The sequence below is a fragment of the Dermacentor andersoni genome, chromosome 10 (genome assembly GCF_023375885.2).
Source record: "Dermacentor andersoni chromosome 10, qqDerAnde1_hic_scaffold, whole genome shotgun sequence".
In the NCBI taxonomy this organism is placed as follows: Eukaryota; Metazoa; Arthropoda; class Arachnida; order Ixodida; family Ixodidae; genus Dermacentor; species Dermacentor andersoni.
Window position 1 is genome coordinate 91,223,428 of NC_092823.1, and position 19,891 is coordinate 91,243,318.

General features: G+C 43.7%; 1 protein-coding gene across 1 annotated transcript in view; it reads right to left on the minus strand.

Annotated features, from left to right (window-relative positions):
• LOC126527510 (uncharacterized) overlaps positions 1–12,500 on the minus strand; it is a 51,870-nt gene extending 39,370 nt beyond the window's left edge. The window contains exons 1-2 of the mRNA XM_072284949.1: positions 12,372–12,500; positions 188–235 (exon numbers count right to left, since the gene is read on the minus strand). Of these exons, the coding sequence (XP_072141050.1) occupies positions 188–235; positions 12,372–12,456 (133 nt within the window). The 5' untranslated portion in view covers positions 12,457–12,500. The remainder of the gene's footprint in view (positions 1–187; positions 236–12,371) is intronic.
• Positions 12,501–19,891: the final 7,391 nt, after the last annotated feature.

Genomic DNA, 19,891 nt, shown 5'->3' on the forward strand with positions numbered 1-19,891 from the left:
TGTAATTCCGTACCATTAGCAGGCGTGCGGACCTTCTAAAAACCTTATTATATTTCGGGCCCCACTGAATGGGCTCTTCTCTGTAATTTGGGTCCATGAAAATTCACCCTCATTTGTTACTTTAAAACCGGGACTCTATTATTATACTTGGGGAAAACCACAAAAGAATAGCCTTTGTTACACTTACTCTTTAGGAAATCCCACCAGTTATTCGAAGGGTTCTTCACTGAAACTTCTGTAAACAAGAAATTAACGAGAAAGTTTTGTAAGCAGTGTGGTTTCAGGACAGGGAAATTCAATGCGGTAAAATGGGACGTGACGTGATCAAACGAATTCTCTCCGAAATGGCTCCAAAAGAACTACTTTGTGAAGCTTTGCTTTCAAATAGAAGTGCTAGATCTTTTATTCTTCGTTTTACTATGGCGCGTAACTCTACCAGGAATGCAATATTCTGTACATCGTAGAAGATTCTAGTAGTCTGGAAAGCGCCTTTTCCAACTAGTGACTGTTATCGCAACGAAGAACTCGTGTCTTATTATTATGCAGGAACAATTCACAGGCAGGTAGAACAGCAATGGTACAGAAGCTTAAGGACACGCGAAGAAGAGAGGTTGAGGCTTAGAAAATAGAATTGGAGCTGCTGGGCAATACTGCATGCCTGGGATTTCGCTAAAACACGTTGGCGGGCTAGTTGGTTAGAATCCATTGTAGAGTGTATAAGCGCGACCGTACGAGGACGTAGGGAGAAACAGATACAGACACAGCGCTTTACTTTCAACTATATATTTTCTTTTCTCACGCATCGATAAATATATACCGTACGAGCGGAAACAAACGTAACAGCAAAAAAGAACATTCAGTGGTGAATTTCGATAAACCGTACACGTGTGCAAGGCATGGCGAAAATATGTACTGCAGTGGTCACAAAGATAAACCGATGAATCGTATCTCCTTTTCAGATAGCGATACCGAAGGCTTGCTTAAGCACTTTTCCTCTAATTTTGCAGTCTCATAGGCCTCCACAGTCTCCGTCGTCATCCTGCTATGAGCCCTATACAGAGTGCAAGTACTTTTAAACATGAGCTTGCAGGAACAGTCTCGGCAGTGAATAGCTAAATCAAGTTGAAAGTTCAAATGAAGTTCAAGTTGAAAAATAAAGTTGAAGTTGAAAGTGAAACGCTGTGCCAGTGTATCTTTTTCTTCCTACGTCATCGTACAGTCGCGCTTATACACTCTAGGATTTCGCATAACTTCACTAATGAAGCCGGTCGATATAAGGTGTCGCTCGCACATGTTCTAGATAGAAAAAATAAATGGTTGTGGCAAGAACCATGCCACACGTTTCCGTGATGGCTCCGTAGGTGTGCTGTATTGCATACTTGCTCTGTCATCAGACGAGTTCTACATAGGAGAAAGTTGCGGATGCGTAAATGAGCGGACACAGGAATGTGCGGTGCACACGCACGTTCAAGACGGTGCACACTTGTCCGTGCATTGGGACCTCTGCAGAGATGTGCCACGTGTCTCATACATAAGGGTATGTGGGGAAACTAGGGACGCAATTGTGGCAGAAAATATAGAAGTCTATCACATTATTCAAAATAGAGATAGCTCAATAAGTGACTCGTATTTTGATTGGTACCTGTCAGAAGGCGCCTTGTTACAACTTGTGATATGGAACTGGGAAAGCACACCCTCTTTTATTGCTGCTTCCATTTATGATGTTGTGGTTTCTTCATGTCTTCGAATATATTGCGAAGTATGTACACAAATTTTTGAAGGGTTCAAAATAAAATTGGTAGCACTGGAGTTCGTCATGTGTACATCTTTTGCAGTTTGAGTGTTTTTATCTCGTCATCTAATATTGATACAGGCGATAATAGTGGGCTATCAGAACATTGCAGCACAGCCATATTTTGCTAGGTTATTGTACTTGAACAAATGTAAACTGACTACAGTAGAAACCAAAATAAAATGCATCCATACTGCCTGACAATTTGGCTACTGCAAGTGCGATCGTAATTTTTTACATTTAGCACACCAGCACAAAAAGTATGTTGCTCACTATTTTGTAAATGATAAAGATCATTCTTTTAGAGAGGACCCGTAAACAACTCAAGGACACCGAGAAGATAGAAAGACGCACAAGCATTGATCGAAGGAATAAATGCCAATGAATCCTGGAGGTTGGACGACTCAAACACTGAGTCTGATGGCCAATGGCGAGGCACACTTTAATGCTTCGTGAATACAGCACTAGAATTTGGCTCCATGATATGCTGCACACTCACAAATCATAGCCAACTGTACCCGGCTTTGCCTTTCTGATTACAATTGGCAACATGATATTAAGTGAAGAAATACCAACAAAAACGTCTGGTTGCCAAAAGGCAAGTTTATAACAGTAGAACATACTGTAGTGACATTTGCTGATTTTGAAGGGAACGAAATACCCAAAAAAATTTGCAGGCACTGTCAGACCGCCCACCCTCGAGCACGCCTGCACGAAGCGCGTGCCGTTCTACGGCAGCTGCATTTAATGACGAACACAAAGGCCCCTTTGTCTCGAAGCTCACTTCATCGCTCATAGGATACTGCAGATGGCGCTTCTCTCGCAGACGTTTTCGTACAATCTTTCATGTCACAAAGGCAAGCTTGTCCCGGCAGAAGTTGGCACACCCATAGAAGTGGCGTAACTGCGTGGTAATGCACAAGAACTTGAGTTTGGGTGACACTGGGGGCTGTCTGTGACAGCTGATTGATCTGCCATAGTCGTGTGGATGACATCAAAGGAGCCACTATTCTTGCGAAGCAGGCCCCGCTTTGAGTGGTTTTTGATTACATCTTAAAGCTGCCAGTGAGATTCTCCATGAGCTTTACAAATTAATGTAATGCTATCTTATCCCTAAGCTTACCACGTGCCCGTGAACAGATTGTCTACGGCAACAACTCCATGCATACCGAAGACTGAGGTATCTAATATAACATTGACCTGGTGTACCTGCCGTGTCACTACGGTGTAACGAACAATGTGCGTAAGCACTGCAATGCTGCTTCAGCGCACAGCTGCACAAAGTTGTTCCCAATACCTTTTTTTTGCGAGTGACGGATGAGCTCTAGTCTCTTGTTGTGCAGGGCTCGTCCAGCGTTCTTTGTGCGCTGGCTCAGAACAGCAGTACAAACGTATTTGTACTTATGAAGCTATGTGCTCGTTTGGAATGCCGCGTTGCCTTAACAGGCAACATCTAACTGTCGCTAATAATAAATACTTCCTCTCGAAAATAAAACAGATAAGCCCCCTCAGTGCACTTGGTCCTGCTTAAGGGAAGAACTAGCTCACTTAAAATGCACTTGCAGGGAATTCAAACAAGAAAGAACAACACATGTATCCAGACTGAGCGTTCATAATAAAACATGACATTACATGATCTGTGACACTCTCTTGACTTATGGACTAACACTGCCAATGCATGTCCCTAAACGAAGTCTTTTTTAAGCTTCCTCGAAGATGCTGCTTTCCGTTTGGCGCCTTATTTTATCGTGTGTTGTGCAATAGTGCCACATCGTATCACTCCTTTTTTATTCATGCCAATCTGAAGTAGAATCTTAGGCGTGCATGCAGACATGCAATACTAAGATTTAACAAAGAGCGGGTGGTCGACGTTCTTGGGTATCTTATTGCGCGGTCAGCACAATGGCGGCCCGTTGAGGCGCAGCTGGCTGCCGTCCTCGTCCCTTTAAATGTACTACTGGCATTTCTTTTTTCACGCATGCATATGGAGCTACGGCGGAGGAGTTTTCGGCGTAATGGCGATCGGCAGATGGACGGACGAATGGGCTATCCATATCATTTATGTTGTGTTTAGTGCAATGGACTCTCGTCGCTACGTCATGACTGCACAAAATGAGCTGGTCTGTGGGCAGTATATTCGTGAACATACGCGTAGTGGATTAGCAGCAAGAACTTTATTGCATACAAGAAATCACGATCGAAAACATTTCACCAAAGCGACTCTAATGCTTTCGCATCGCGACACACAAGCAGTCTTCAGTGTCTCCTAGGAATTTTTTTTAGTCCTGTGCAGCATGTAACTGCATGCAGTGCTCATGTTCAAGCAGCACATTCCTCACACATTGACCGTCTCATGTGTAACACATCATATGTCCTACCTCTTTTTTTACAACACACTATATTTTTAAGCACTAGAAACATAGGACCTTTGATAGCTTAGGCTGAAGTGACTTTTGTGAGTTATGCATAGTTCGTCAAACTAATGACTAGTTAAAATTGTCATAACATTTATTTCTAACCCGAAGGAAAATAGGCTGTTTTTGTGGAAATTCACTCTGACAGCGTGAAATTAACATGCACTAGTTATTCCTATTTTCCTAGTGTTAAATTGCCATTAGGCATAAAAGAATAAATTTCACGCAATGTTTATATTCATGCAGTATTGGCCGATGATTATTTAACACAGCGAGCATATTTGCGTCATGAATTCTGCGCTGCCCAGGTTAAATGATCTTACCATAAAATTTGAGTAGCTCGAGACATACTTGGATCTTGCATGAAGTGTAGTTGAGCCCGGCTGCCCTAAACCGCCGCAGCGCATTTAGAATGCGTGCCAGATGGCTGCACATCATCTCTTAAACCACCAAAATTTCCTCGAGGAATGCCACAGCAAACTTGCAGTTGGTGTCATCCAGAACATACTGCATCAGAGTTTTCAAGTTTGCTGGACCACTTGCCACACCAAATGGCACGCTACTGAACTACGAAGTGTCCTAGCAGCTAATAAATATGGTCATGGGAATATTCAGTTCACACGCTATAGTAAGAAAAAACCCTGCGAAAGGTCAAAATTGGGGAACAATTTGTCCTACCCAGCTGTGCCAACAGCCGCTCTATCGTGGGCAGAGGGTGCACTGGTCCAGTGGCTAGTGCTGAGCTTCTTCGAGGAGGCGTTGGATGCAGCGTTTGATAATGGCTCGGAAGGGCTATGGTTCGGATAATGGCTCAGCGTGGAGTTCGCAACGTAAAGAATGTCTACTCGGTGTTGTGCCAAAGTCGTGTAGTCAGGACTAGTAGAAATAACGAGACAGAGGACCTTCAACACCTGCGGCACCCGTAGGTTCTAGTTTACCTCAGTATTACACTAAATACGGTCATTCAAGATGGCAGCACCGGAATCGATAGGAGACCCCCGATTGCTCGGAATGAAATGATTTGCAGGCTGTGTGGCACCTTGCTGTTTCACTATTTTACTCTGCGGCTCTCCCTTGAGGAAGGGTACGATGTACATTTGTTCAGTCCCTCTTTTCTGACCTACAAGCGTTGCGGTTGTAGCTTAGCAGAAAGTTTGGGAGCGCTGCAATGAGGCGTGCAAGCGGGTATGTCACGTGGAATTTTTTTTTTCATTACGCGGGATGCCCGCGAAATGCTGAGTAAGCTGCACAGTATGCACAGTAAGCTGAAAAAACAGTAATACTCAATAGATAGGAAACCGGAAACTTTTTATTGGGACGTTTTGCAAACCGCTGTCCAACTTCCCAATTAGAGTTTTTTCCCTAAATTTGTTTCCTCGAAAGTTGGTTAATTAATGTTGAGTAATTATCTAATTAGGCAAAATACAGAAAATACCTTTACACCGTACACAAAAAAGTGAACAATATTTGAAGCGTTGGCTTAGAGAGCATAGGCATATTTTTAAACGACGGCTAAAGTTCGCTAAAACACCCGGTATATATATATATATTTGTGCATATCTGTATCTAGCAGTTTTGCCGCTTACTTGGGTTGCTCGCTACTCTGGTGCATCAGTCTGCTGACGCTGAGAGAGTAGAGCTCGAAACCCACCATCAAAACAATTTGCGTCACTGCCTATGTGGCAATGTGTACATACGTGCCACTGTTAAGCGAACCTCCTCCAAGCCGACATGGATCACTGTGTAAGCGGTACTGCGCAAGTATCGCAGTTCCCTTTAAAGTACGTGCCTTGTTTTGCGGTGTTTCATGAACTGTGTTTTTGTACCATGAGTCCGGGCTAGCCACCACAATAAAACTTGTTGAGGCCAGGTTGCAGCATTGGGTATGTGCCACTCAGTCATTGGTGATCTTCAATGAACTTCTTTGATGCCAACTTGGGTAACTAGGTATATACCACTAGGAATGTGCCGCTCTGCTGTTGCGAAGAACAATCCTTGAACTCATCCGATGCGGGGCGCAATCGAAACCACGTCACAAGGGTTCCTTAAAGACAGCAACATTACGCTTTATCAGGCTGCACCACAAATGCACTGCGCATGTACTGTTTTTCAATGAACGTCTTTCACGACAAAGATTTAGTGAGCTGTGCAATGAATGCACTAGGTATTTACCACTTTTCAGTGCACCTTTCGCCAACTTGAGTTGCTGAATATGGACCGGAGGGTGCGCGGCAAGGGATGGAACTAAACGGCATATCTAAGATGACAGAAATTACCTTAGGCCTCTTTCATTGTTTCCTTGCATAGCTTTGCGAACTTTATCTAGTCTGTCCAGCACATCGAGTAGATTTCCCATAAGTTTTTTTTTTTTTTGCACAGATGTCGCTTGATATTCATTGTGAATCTTGCATTGGAGTATTGTTGTTGTGTAAAACATCAAGCAAGTATGACCCCTAAAATTCTTTTAACTTATTTTGCTTGCGTTCAGAATTACTGTTTCAAAAATTATACTTCACTTTCTACGCTGTGGTTGTTTTGTTGTCCTTGTCTGATAGAGACAACAAATCGCATGGCGGTCGCTTATGTATTCATATACCCAGTAGCCAGATCAGGAGATGCGTGCTGCGTGCGCATGTGATGGGACATATGAAAGCTGTCTTATTTCGAAGGAGGCTAAAGAGCAACAAAAGCGACAACATGAGGATTTAATGTGGCCAAGATATGGGAAGGTGTGGCAGACATGTTTATGAATCTAGATAATATAGGTCTGCGACCAATAGAATATTTCAGCATTAAACTTCTTAATGTGCATTACGATTGCACATAACTCTGCAACAATATGTAAGGAAATACATGGGAGTTGCTAGCAGCCATCTACGACCAGAGCGGCCTGTTGCGGTCAACACATGATCTACTTGTTATGTGATCATGTCAGTTCAGGTGTTACCGTCAAAATAGATAGCCCCTAGCGGCCTATCAATAGTGGTGGGAGTGACATTGTTACGTTTATACTGTAATTAGCAAATACCTTGTTATACAAAAAATATCACCAATAGGAAGTTCGACTGTATCAATATCTGCCGGCAGCCATGTTTTTGTCCTCATGACGAACATCAGTGGAGCAGGTGTGAAGGAGAGTTGCTAGTTGTTCTTGCTTGGGAATAGAGCTACAGTAGTTTGCTTACATTCCAGAATGGGAGTGAGGCGAATGTAGATAATTTGATGTATTTTCTCAATGCTGCTCTTACTTGAGCACAAAAACGCAGGCTTTAGCACAAGTTTAATCGTATTTGTATTGAACACTTGCAAGTATTTAGGTGCACGTTAAAGAAACCCAGGTAGTCGAAATTTACGGAGTCTTCCACTACGGCGTGCCTAATAATCAGAAAGTCGTTTTGGCACGTCCCGCCAGGTCCCGCTACGATGATGCAATTGTGGTCTTATGATATTCTGGCGCAAGTTTTCCGAACTTACTGACTGCGCTAAAGTGCGTACACGGCGTAGCACTCGTGGTACATCCTGGAAATATGCAATTACGAAGACAATATATGTAATTCTGGTGCTTTGAAAACTGAGTATCTGGCACTCCATCTGTGCTGCTCTTCACTGAATTTCTTCGATACTGAGTTGCGTCACTGGTGTCTCAGCATCAGACACCTACTAGCCAGTAGGTTTCGGATATTCATCAATAAGCTGCTTTGACTCAAACTTGTGTTATTAGACATGGGGCACCCTAAAACTACAACATGTTCACTAAAACTCCTAAGATCACCGGGGAATAGAACCGGTGCCACGCGTGGTTCTTACGGTGGCGTTCGCAGATAATGCAGCGTGGGCAGAAAGAAGCAGGACCGGAACCCGGCTGCATATCCATTGTTCTCCGAACTGGTAATATGGAGCGTCATAACAATCCTTGAAAGATACCTGCATTACCGTCGACATTCATGGGGAGATGGATCCTGCAGGAAACTTTTTCTCTCACTTGGCAAAATATCCGCCGATGAACTATACTAAGCGGTCCCACCTTGTCAGTGAATAAATAGCAGTAATGAATGTTTTGTAAGTACCCTTATAATGCCATTATTTATCGCATTATTGCGATAGCAATTATATGGAAATTTCAGGCGCATTTATGCCGTCGCGATGATGTCCCGTATAAAGTCCAAGAGCGAAACACACTCATCGCGCGTCGCATGCTGTAGAGTGAAAGCACGCGAGGGATGCCGATGATCGTGGCCCAATCTCGATCGTGGCTCAAGAGAGCGGACAGCAAATGCACCGTCTTCTGTCGCACGAAATGCCGAGGAGGGAGGGAGGGGTGGCGGCGGCGTTTTCCTCCAGCAGCAACTGCGCATTTCGTGACTGGGCACAAGGCGACGTGACGATCACGGCTCAATCTGCCGCACCATATAAAGAGGAAAGCGGGGCGGCAGCGCAGGAGGGAGAGGGTGGGGGGGCTTCGACTCTGCCAATAAGTGCGTACTTTGCACAGCCGCGCGCGATCGCATGACTCGTATATTCAAAGGGACCTGCAGACGGCTCATATAAGCTCATACTTTTCTGAGCGCGCGGCGCTTTCGTCGAAGCGATAGACGACATGAAGGCTCAGTTTTTCGCTTATAGTACCTCAATATTCATATATACCTTTCTCATGAAGAGCAGTGCCTTCAAATGAAAAAAAAAATAGTAGAAGTTGTAGCCTAAATCAGAACCGTTTTTCAATGAACTTCTTGTCGAAATTTTAACTACGCTGAACTGGTGACAATACAGAAATATTTTTGTTCGCCTGCAGGAAGTGAAGCTTTTTCACTAGTTTTACAAAAGATACAATGAAAATAACCGTCACGTAAATGTTGATGTTTCGTGCTAACAGTAGCAATGTGTCTGTAACTTACTCTATTTGGTCACTGTTTAGCATGCGATCTTATTTGGTTGTTTTTGGGCGTACTGCTTGAAAAAATCAGATCAGGGCTCAGCCTCGCGCGCGAGACTGAGCCCTGATCATGGGTTGCCGTGACGTTGCATGCAACGCGTCATTTCACTAGCACATGCAGCATACGGTAAGAGGCGACGGTGTTATGACCCTTGGACTTTACACGCAACATTACGGCGACGGCGAAAATGCGCCTGGAGTGTCCATATAATTGCTAGCGCAATAAAATGAAGGAAGCGAGGAAGAACGGCACAACCCTGATGTTTGCAAACCGACGTAGGAAGAAATTGGCTTTCTCTAATGAAAGAAGGAGCGGGAAGGTATGGGCTCTTTGGTACAGCATGAAAACATTCCACCGCCGAACACGTTCGCGTTCTAATGAATACATTTACGAGGCTTTGCGTCCCCTTCATATTGTTTAGACTGTTGTGCCAAGCAGTAGGTATTGCGCCAGCAATATGCAGTTTCTAATTCATAAATATGTACACCGAAATTTGGAATGTATTTAATAAGTTAGCCCTAGCACTGTCAAAGTGGGGAAAAATGTATGCATCTTAAGCATGAGAAGCCGGTCCCTTGGTATAGGTAGAGAGGGGAAAGCTTAGAAGAGAGTGCATTTATTCATTTGCAAAGTAAAATAGTTTTGCTACAGCATGAAACGATGAAGTCGTAGGCAAGATACACAGGTCTAGTCTCCTCCTTTTGCGCTGCAGCAAAATTTTCTGGCAGTATTAACCAGCCCAACTTTAGGTGCTATTTGTATACATACATATATATATATATATATATATATATATATATATATATATATATATATATATATATATATATATATATTATGTATCACTGAAACCTACAAACAGCTGCTGTTTTTCCATAACGGCGACCGATTCACAGAAAAGCATTCCGTACACCTGCGTTTGTGCTTTGATAATGTGGCTAAAGCCCCACGACTAATACAGGTAGCTTCTACAATCTCCAGAGGTAGTAACAGTATTTGCGTGCACGTTCTTTGTGTATGGCAATGAACTTGAGATTCTACTGGTCGCACTACGTTTTAGTATTACTGTATCCTATGCGCCGCAGTTAGGGTGCGGATGACAGTCCTGCACAGTCAATTTTAAGAAGTGCGCAACTGACTGCTTCAAACCTATATCCTGCATTTAACACCTAAACTGTGACGTAATCGTCATACAACCATTATATAATGTTCTTTGCAATTATTCCGCATAGCATTCGTGGGGCACGCGAAATTACACAACCTGGTATAGTTCCTCAGACTGCCCATAAACTTAAGCGTGCCAACTCTTCAAAGAGCATCATTGCTCGAGCTCAATCATTGACGTAAGAATAGGGAGCTCACTCAGCTTCAACCTCAAACTTCAGGCCTAATGCTGTGTTATTTTCTATTCCGATGCAATTATACGAGCAAATCTGGAATAGTTGAACTGCTATGCACCTGATAGAAGACTAAAAACAAATAAAACATATTTCAGATAGAAAATAGTTTCAACATGTTTAGAGCTTCGTGCGGCCCAAACAGCTGAAACACGTGTGCCTCCATCCGGGCACCAATTCTTTCTGCTCATTCAAAATTTAGTTTCTCCATGTTATCTGCACGTTCCGAACGATGGAAAGGGAACAATATTTTCAATTCTTCATGGATTATTTTCAAACACACACATTGATGCTGTGTGCGCTCTTTTAACGCGAGAGCATTAAGGAGCTCGTCTCGCAGAAAAGCAGGTGTCGTCGGCGTCGGTGTCGGCGTGAGCGGCGTTGGCCGTGAGCGATAAATCTCAGAAGGCAGTTCATAAATAAAAAAACATCTTGCAAGATGGGCTGGTGGGAATCGAACCAGGGTCTCCGGAGTGTGAAACGGAGACGCTACCACTCAGCCACGAGTTTTTTTTTTTTTTTCTTTATTGCCGACTTCGACGTTCTAAATCATGGTTTACAAAGAATAAAACGTGTGAGCCACACTTTGGTCAACATGGTACTAAAATCTTTTCAACATCGCTAATTCATCAAATACAGAGATCCATTGCGGTGGATCAGGCTGCGTTTTGAAACCATCTCTCACACACACGACACTCTCAATGAAATTTTCCACGAGTTCGTTCCTTCAAAACGGGACAAAATCGCCTCTAGTGAATGCGGTGTTGCCTTAGAAACGTGCCGTAGAAAGCTATACTGCGGTGTATATCGGTAATTATGACCATGTAACTTACAGAAGTCGCAGTTTCACGAGTAGCGAAGTACGTTTCCGCTACATTTATTCCGCGCACACGCAGAGCCATCTTGCGGCAAACACAGAAAACCCCCTCCTCGCAATGTACGGCGCTGCCCCCACACGTGGCGCGCCACCCGCCCCATGATTGCGTCCGCCTTAATGGTGCGTCGGGGCCCGGCTATCTGTGCCGATCGCGACATTTGGCTGGCGTAGCGCATTTGAGTAGGCGGTGCGAACGGGGTGCCATAACGCTATCGCGTTCTACTCTTGAAGGCGAAGCCTAAGCATCCTCCAATTTTTTCCAGAAGCGTAATAAATCAGAACATTAACTGTTTTTTGTGGCTGAAATATATAGAAGGCATCTATGCAGGTACTTGAGATACATGTGCTAAGTCAAAAATTGTGAAACACAATGATAGAAGTGAACTTCATACAACGCGACCTACCGACAAAGGGAGGAAGCGCCCAGCTGTTATCCTTTTAGCGTCTTTCAGTGAAACGCTGCAGAACTATTTTGCCAACTAGCAGTAGCTGTGGAATCGGAGATTTGTATAGTTTTCAAATATCTCTGAAGGGCCTATCACCTCTTGAGCGCATAAGCCGTCACCTCTCTTTAAGCATCTGTTCTACATTCTTATCGCACCTCATTCAGGCGAATCGACGACAGACAGAGACGGCTTGCACTCCTCGCGCAGTATTCAGCATAGATTGCAGTTGACCTGGTGGCACATGACACGTTTGGTATCGATTCTCTGTCGCAATGAATTGAAATGAAATCACAGCAAGAAAACTGCTGCGGTTCTATGTGTAAACAAGCAACAGTACGGATGCATTATTTGTACAACTATTAAGTTAGGCACTACCTAGCGACCCTCTGTATTTTGTTGGTGTGCTAAAAATATCGTTTTATTCATCGTATAGTGCTTACCGCATTGCTAATGCACTATATTTCCAGGTCCAATCTTTATATCATTAATGAAAAAATGCAGTGTTACTTACCCTCGTCATCCATAGCTCCTGAACTAGTGCTTTGAGCTAGCACCAGGATGCAAAGACACGCAAGAACTTCTCTTGAAAACATCATCGTGGGAACTTAGTATTGCTGGATGAATACTGTCAAGATTCACCATGGTATGTTAGTTATATATATTCCAGCACGACCCTTCTTCGTGGAGCCTAGAAATGTCAGCTATTGTTATTTAGTAAAGTTCAATCACATTTCCCGTTCAGAATGAAAAGATTAAATAAAAAGCCCAAAAGAAGAAATGCGCACACAGCAGTGCACAAAGACAAAGAAGAAAAGGCAGTTTCGCCGAAAGGGTGAAGCTCTGACCGTACAGCAAGGTCCTGGCGTTCGGATTGAATTTCTTGGACTGTGTTCAAAATATACGCGGGTGCAACTAGCTACGACACAAAATGCGCGAGTGCGACAAAATTTCTGGCACACTGAGACGTGTAGCTTCTGTATTGTTCTGTATTCTATATTCAGTATAGCTCTGTATTTACGCCATGTAGGTTCTGCACTGACTTCGCACAAGTACTGCTAACCAGCCCGTAAAGTGCCACGACATTATAATTACATTGCTTTCTGGTATGAACACTGATATTACTTGTTCCTTTTGATATTCAATAGTCTGAGAAAACCTAATGTCGAAAGCATATGAGCTGTGTTTGTGGGCTATCACAAAATTCGACAAAATTCAGAGGATATTTAGCTAGGAACGTAAAACTTCGTATGACAGCACCAGTGATTTTCTGGTCTAGCAAATAACCCTTTATCAGAATGGAATAACATATAACTGCAGTACACCTAAATATAGGGAGAGCTCCACCACCCCGATTGCGACGGCGAAAATTGGCGTGGAGCGTCAATAAAAAAGAGACATTCATGACCAATAGGCCACGTTGTAAGGAATATGATTTCATACTTATTAAGTTTTGTTCTCAGGAAAGCATTAGCGTGGCTTGGAGTACATTGTTTGCTTTGGAAATATTCACATTTGACTCTTGGGGAAAGTAATCTCTCTGACAAAGCTATGTGCTTTTGTTTAGCTGGCAAAGCTGGTTGAGCTGTTTGTAGCATGTAGCTTCAAATGCATTCTGCTTGTTTATTTTGGGGTAATGTGTTTCTCACGACGCTGGCTCAGCTTCCTACGAAATATTTCTATCACTGTTACCTGCAAGTACCAAGCCGCAGATGTTTTACCAGAAATACTCATGCTGTGAGCAGCAGCTACGAGCTAAGCTACAAACTGCGTCTGCTGTGTTCATTCGTTTATTCTTCACATTTTGAAGCATAGCTGGGCACAACGTAATAAAATATTATCTCGAGATATCTACTAACTTTCACCTAATACTAATTTCTTTTAAACTAATGTTCGAAGTTCTTCGCTACTACCATTTTTCCGAATCGAAAGACAAAAGCTATATTGCGAATGTTCTTGCTCAGGCAGGAAAATCTGAACAATAACCAAATTATAGCCGTCATCACGAGCATTTTGTGCATATTAGCGTAAATATGGGAGCGTGTATGAGATGCTGTGATGACTTCAGCTCTTATTTAGAAGTACACACGCATAAACATAGATGTGTTGCCACACGGTAAAAACGGCGAGCTCTCATAGTTAATGTGGTGAAGCAACAAAAAGATGCTGACAGAGGCATAAATATGCACCGAGCGCTAAACTGTTAACTAGTGGTCCACGGGAAGAAACTAGAGATCTGTCATTGTCGCCCTAGTTGAGGCCTTTAAACGTTGCTTCATACCGAAACAAATTTTCATTATCTTCGCGTAAACTCATCCACAGGGTCGCGAGGTCATTTCGCTGATGTGCAGCTTCATAAGCATAATGCTAAGTGGTGCAGCGCGAGGCAGGGTAGAGGGACATAGAAAAGATGAAGATGCCACCACATAACTTTACATATTATAACCTAGCCCAAACCGCCACCCTTCATAAGCTTGGTGGTTCAGACAGGACTAATCTGTCGCAAGCAAGTTACATGCTATTTTAGACTGCATGATGTTGTTGCGGCGGTGGTGATAAGCTTGCATTTACGGTGAGCGTAAACGTAGCCTAAACAATTCCTGTCTGTCAAAGCTTGCGACGGTCACGTAGGCCATGTAAGCATTTTTACACTCACCGAGGACTCTGGCCTCAGTAACTACTGTTTGCAAACAGAATCACGTGGACGCTGAAGCATGGTACGTCGTGTCTTTTTTTTTTTCATTTCACTCCTATGAGATTTTCTCACTTGTTAAAAGAAATCCTTAAAATAAATTTCGTTGTTTTCTGTGAACATGAGAATTAGTATGTGTATAGTGGTGCACTGGGGTAGTTTTTCGCGCGAAAATACCGATTGCAGTGGGGCTCAATAGTGTAAAATATGCAGGAGCCGTTCTCTTTATATTGCGCATTTGTTTTTGTGGTCAATGCCCACAATTTTCCGCAAGGGTGCCATGGTTATTCCCAACCAGATGACCTCGCGTCAAACCGACGATTTATTATCTCAGTAGCTCACGCTAAAAGAAGGTTGGATGGTAAAATGCCGAAAAGAGCTTCCAATGCTGCATCACGAGCTGTACCCAGGTAAATCAGAAAATCAACCTTATACGATATATACTAGGGACAGAATAAATTACGTAATAGAGCCCGCATTCGCGTAAATTGGGTTGTGCTAGAACGTTTCGCAAGAACGAACGTCGGCAAATTGTGACGTCGGTCATGTACATAATAACGATAGCAGCCGGCAAGCGGCAAAAAGCACTTACCTATGAAATATTTTTTTGTGCATTCAACCGCAAGATGACATCATTGTGGAAACCAGCTCATTCTTGTGGATTTGTAACTTGTGAAGTGTTGACAGGTTTTAGGTGTTTTTAGCCAGCGGAAATTTATCATAACCCGATCTAGAAAAGGCAGTTTTCCATAAAGGAGAAAAACGGCTTTCTTGGTGTGCAGCTTTCTGAATATGCACGTGGTAAGCCAGCTAATAATTTTCAATCTACTCAAAACAAGCAATAGGACAACACATCTTTATCAAACACAGCGATAACGTAAATTTTTATTATGAATTATTTGCCACAGGAGAAATTGGCCATTTGAAACCCTTTCCACTTTGACTTCACAAGATGTCGGCTAAGTCGAGAGCACTGAATATGGTGCAAGTTTTACAAATTCAGAGCTGGAGACAGGCATGCCAGATATAGGAATTGGGGGCAAAGTTTTACATTTAAAATGAACTAAAGAAAAGCCATTCTTAAGTGCTGAAAGGGCATAAGTGTCTTCCATGTGCAGCTCTGCATCGTGCGTTATCACAATATGTCGGCTATGTCGAGAGCACTGAATATGGTGCAGGTTTTACAAATTCAGAGCTGGAGACAGGCATCCCAGATATAGGAATTGGGGGAGAGTTTTACTTTTAAAATGAACTAAAGAAAAGCCATTCTTAAGCGCTGAAAGGGCATAAGTGTCTTCCATGTGCAGCTCTGCATAGAGCGTTATCGAATGGTACTATCAAAGAGGAACTTACCTGCCAAGAACCACACAGACTTGTTACGCTAAAACTGGTGAAACAGGATGAATGGAATACGGTGGTTTTCTTTATTTTCCTGTTTTACGATGTTTTTAACTTAAAGCAAGAACTGTGTACGGTTTAAAAACGTCCGTAAGCACTTCTTGCCTCTCACACGTAATGGGTTTGTTCTTATCGCTGTAATATCTTTAACTATCATGCAAATTTAAGGTAATAAATATGAGCCGGACAGGAGACAGAAAATAACTGACGACTTCATGGGTCGATCACTACTTCAATGTAACCCTATGCTCGCAAAGGTGTTAACTGTTTCTTTAAGGCGAGCCAGCCTTGGATACATTGCATTCAAAGGGGCATCCATGTGCCGGTACTGGTAATTTTATCGCGTTAGAGTAACTCAGATGCACCAGGTGGACTTAGCTTCTCTGTGTGTTTCTTTTTGGTTTGTGTCACCAAACAGACACAGGGGAGACGTCCCACACAACTGCTTCGCAAAGATGGAAAGCACGGACGACAGCAGTGACGTTTGCGCCGATGGTTTTGGAGACTACGCTTCAACGTGCTGACGCAAATGCGACAAAGGTCATTGCGACCGGCTGAGCTCAGTGTGACCGAACGAACATTTGCCTAACTGTTAGTTAGGCAGGCAGGTGGTTATCATGGCCCTGCAAAAGGCGCAGCCGCGGTAAATGTCAATCACTACGTTTTGAATTTTTTTGGTACGCAGATTCATACTGCATTAGTCACCTTTCTGCATGTCGCGGAGGGCGCGATACCGGATGTATATCACCTTGTGTGTAAATTCGAAGTACCAAAGCATTCCGAAAGCAAAAACACGGCTTAAAGTGGTGACATCGTGGGAGAACTGGGTCCGTTGTGGGCTAACGGAAATGAGACGCCTAACTAACTACGGGATTATGATCTCACATTTCCACTTTTCAGTAATAGTTATCGACCTCCCCTAGAGTGATTGAAGCTTCCTCTCCTTGAGTTGTTACGAATTACGCTTGATGGCCAATAAACGCGGCGATGTTGCATAATATTTTGGAAAGTTTCTGCACAATATACCTCAAGAAAATAAATGTTGTAGGTTGGTCCCTAGCGCAGTTTTTTCGTCAGTGCTCATATTCACAGAGCAATTCAAATTTGATTAAGATCGCAGTTGGTCTTGTCGCGTTTTCTTTTCTGAAAAATAACTGTTACACCACATGCAACATAATTGCTAGCTTCAGACATTAACAGCGTTACGAGTGCATCTAGAGTCGGCGCATTCAGTCTTCCGATGATAGAGAGCCTTATCAAGCAATCAGGCTACTCTAAGGTACTTACATGGTGGTTAAAGACCCTTTCCCTTTTTTCCATGTTTTATCGACCTCTATCTCTGCTGCCAAAACCACAGGGTGGCGATGGTCACTGCGCTCTATAGACATTGATCCTGCGTCTGCATGTTTGGTTCTCTTCTCTGACGCATGTGTTTGCGGCGCAATCTATGCCTTTGCATCATAGTTGTTATTCAGAAAATGTATATTCGCTGTTGTCGTTTCGCGTGTGGGCTGTCTATAGTAAGAGAATGCGATACTGTACCCTTGTGTGTTTCTGATTGATAGACATAATTATATAATGATGCCGACTCAGCAACTAAGCACATCCTAATACCATAGTCTGGCAGTTTGCCTCATTACTCTCACTTCATTGTGAAACTACAAGAACATAAGCTTTGCTATGGTAAGAGCTTGCATGTTGTATCACGCATCCACCTTCGAATTCATTATTATACGGTAGCGCTGTTATAAACTGCAATACGAATTTAAATATAAAGAACGTAATATTAAGAGACGTGTGCATTTGCAGCAACCTAAATGCGGAACACTGCTGCTTTCAAGAGCAGTTCTGTTTATTCTAAGGTGTCTGAGATCTCAGCGCGTAACGTTATAGTTACACGCCGAGGTGAAAGTATCACAGAACAAGGTAGTAGTAATTTTTAACGTCCGGGTCGAGCTCCTCGGATGGTGTCCCACATGTACATGGTTGCGACAATATGTCGTGTGTCAGCATACGATGGAGCTGTGGCCGCGCCGGACAAACAATGGCAAACCACGTTTGCAGTGCTGGCGTGATATGGATCGGCGCCAGTGACTTTGCGGTATTCGCGCCTCAGTCATCCAGGAGACGAGACCGACGAGGATCGTCGTCGTTTCGTTCACTAGGCATTCCAAATCGTTTCATGTCCAGGGGAACTATTGTGCGACAATCACTTTCGGCGCTACTATCTCCTCGGCCATCGGACATGCGCTGATTGGCTGATTGAGCGAAACTGGACGGGCTGATTGGGCACTACGTCACGTGAAGGCGATAGTATCGCTGAAAGTTCTTGTCCAAGAATGCGTCCCCAGAAAATGTGTTCACGCCAGTGCTCGGCAGAAAGGCTAGTATATGTGTGTGCGCGTGCACAACGCTAATACCAGTGAGAGGGAGGCAGAACGCTCCCCTGGCTTCGCGGCCAAGGTGACTGAGCGGATCGTAGTGGTCCGTCTTTTTGCGATCAAACCAACGGCACGCTGCTTGCCTTGATGGACACCCAATAGCGTGTGCATATCAGGCAAGGCCCCAGCTGTCTAGATCTAATTTCTTGTACTCGGAATCGTCCTCGCAAACGGAGCGGAGCACGTGACCTGATGCCCTCTGCGGGCGTAGTTGCCACGGCACCACGGTGGCGGCAGCAAGGGCGACGGCGTGAACAAGCCTCCAGTGTTCATATAATTTAATAATGGGAAAGCATTATACGTCCCATTGTGCGAAAATCCGGTGTTCTTGTGAGCACCGGCGCCGAAAGATTGTACCAAAAATGGCCGACTGCGCGAGGAGTAAAAACGCTGGAACTGACGTTAAGTTTGTCCGGCACGTTTCTGTAAACAACGTAAATTACTGCCTTCGGAAAGAAAATTTGGTGTGGGTGGGATTCGAACCCGGATCTCCGGGGTGCGAGACGAGCAGGCATCCCCTGCGCCACGGTGGCGCCATGGTTATGGTTGCCTAATGTTGTGCCTAGTTTGCGCGTCATTTCACAGGTCACGTCTCTGCCTTGGTCACTGCCTCGCATGTGCTGCTTGCTCTTCCGATTGCTTCGGTGCTATATCTGCTGCGATGCGCTCTCGGCGCCTAATCACTATTGTAGAAAATTAGGATTGCCTAGTGCGTGCATCTTTGCACACGTCGCGTCGCTGCCTTCCGTGTGTCACTTGCTCGTTGTATTTTATTGGTGCTGTGTCTACTGCGATCCACTCCGAAGCGTCTACCTTAGCTGCAACTGTGAAACGTGGTCCCCATTGGAAGCACGCCTCAGAAGACGAAGCAACGGAACACACAAAAAAGGACGATATAGGCACGACTTAGCTACTATTAGGCATAAAGTAAAGTTGATTGTTCTGCAGCAAGAAGGTCCGAATGTTTCCAGCCTGTAGCCAACGTATGCGGGAACTTGCACACCTAATTAGCAAAAGGAACTTTAATGCATGTTGTAAACAACAATCAAAAACTTTTCACCTACGCGATTATAATGCTCTCGCATTTCCACACGTAAGCAGCCTTAGATCTCTCTGCTGTATTCTACTGTTCATTCATTCATTTCTTCGCAGTACCCTTTGAGGCCAACAATGAATAATATTATGTAAGGTATGGTGAAGGAAGGCATCGTAAGCATATAATAATCGCAATGTAGTATCCACAAGAAGTGTATGGCGAAACACTGAAGAGTAGAGCTCATCTGTTAAATGGACGCTAAAGAGATCAATTATTTTTGTTCTCTATTCGCAAATTACCCTTCTACCATATTAGAAACTGCACTCTTGCCGCCATAAAACGCTTGGTACGCCATCAAGTGAGCAATAACAAAAACATGGATGCCGATGCCTCCTTGAAATTTCTACACGAGTTCGCTGAGACGTCAGGGATTCTGACAGCGCTTTCTAGCGCCTATTTATTAATTT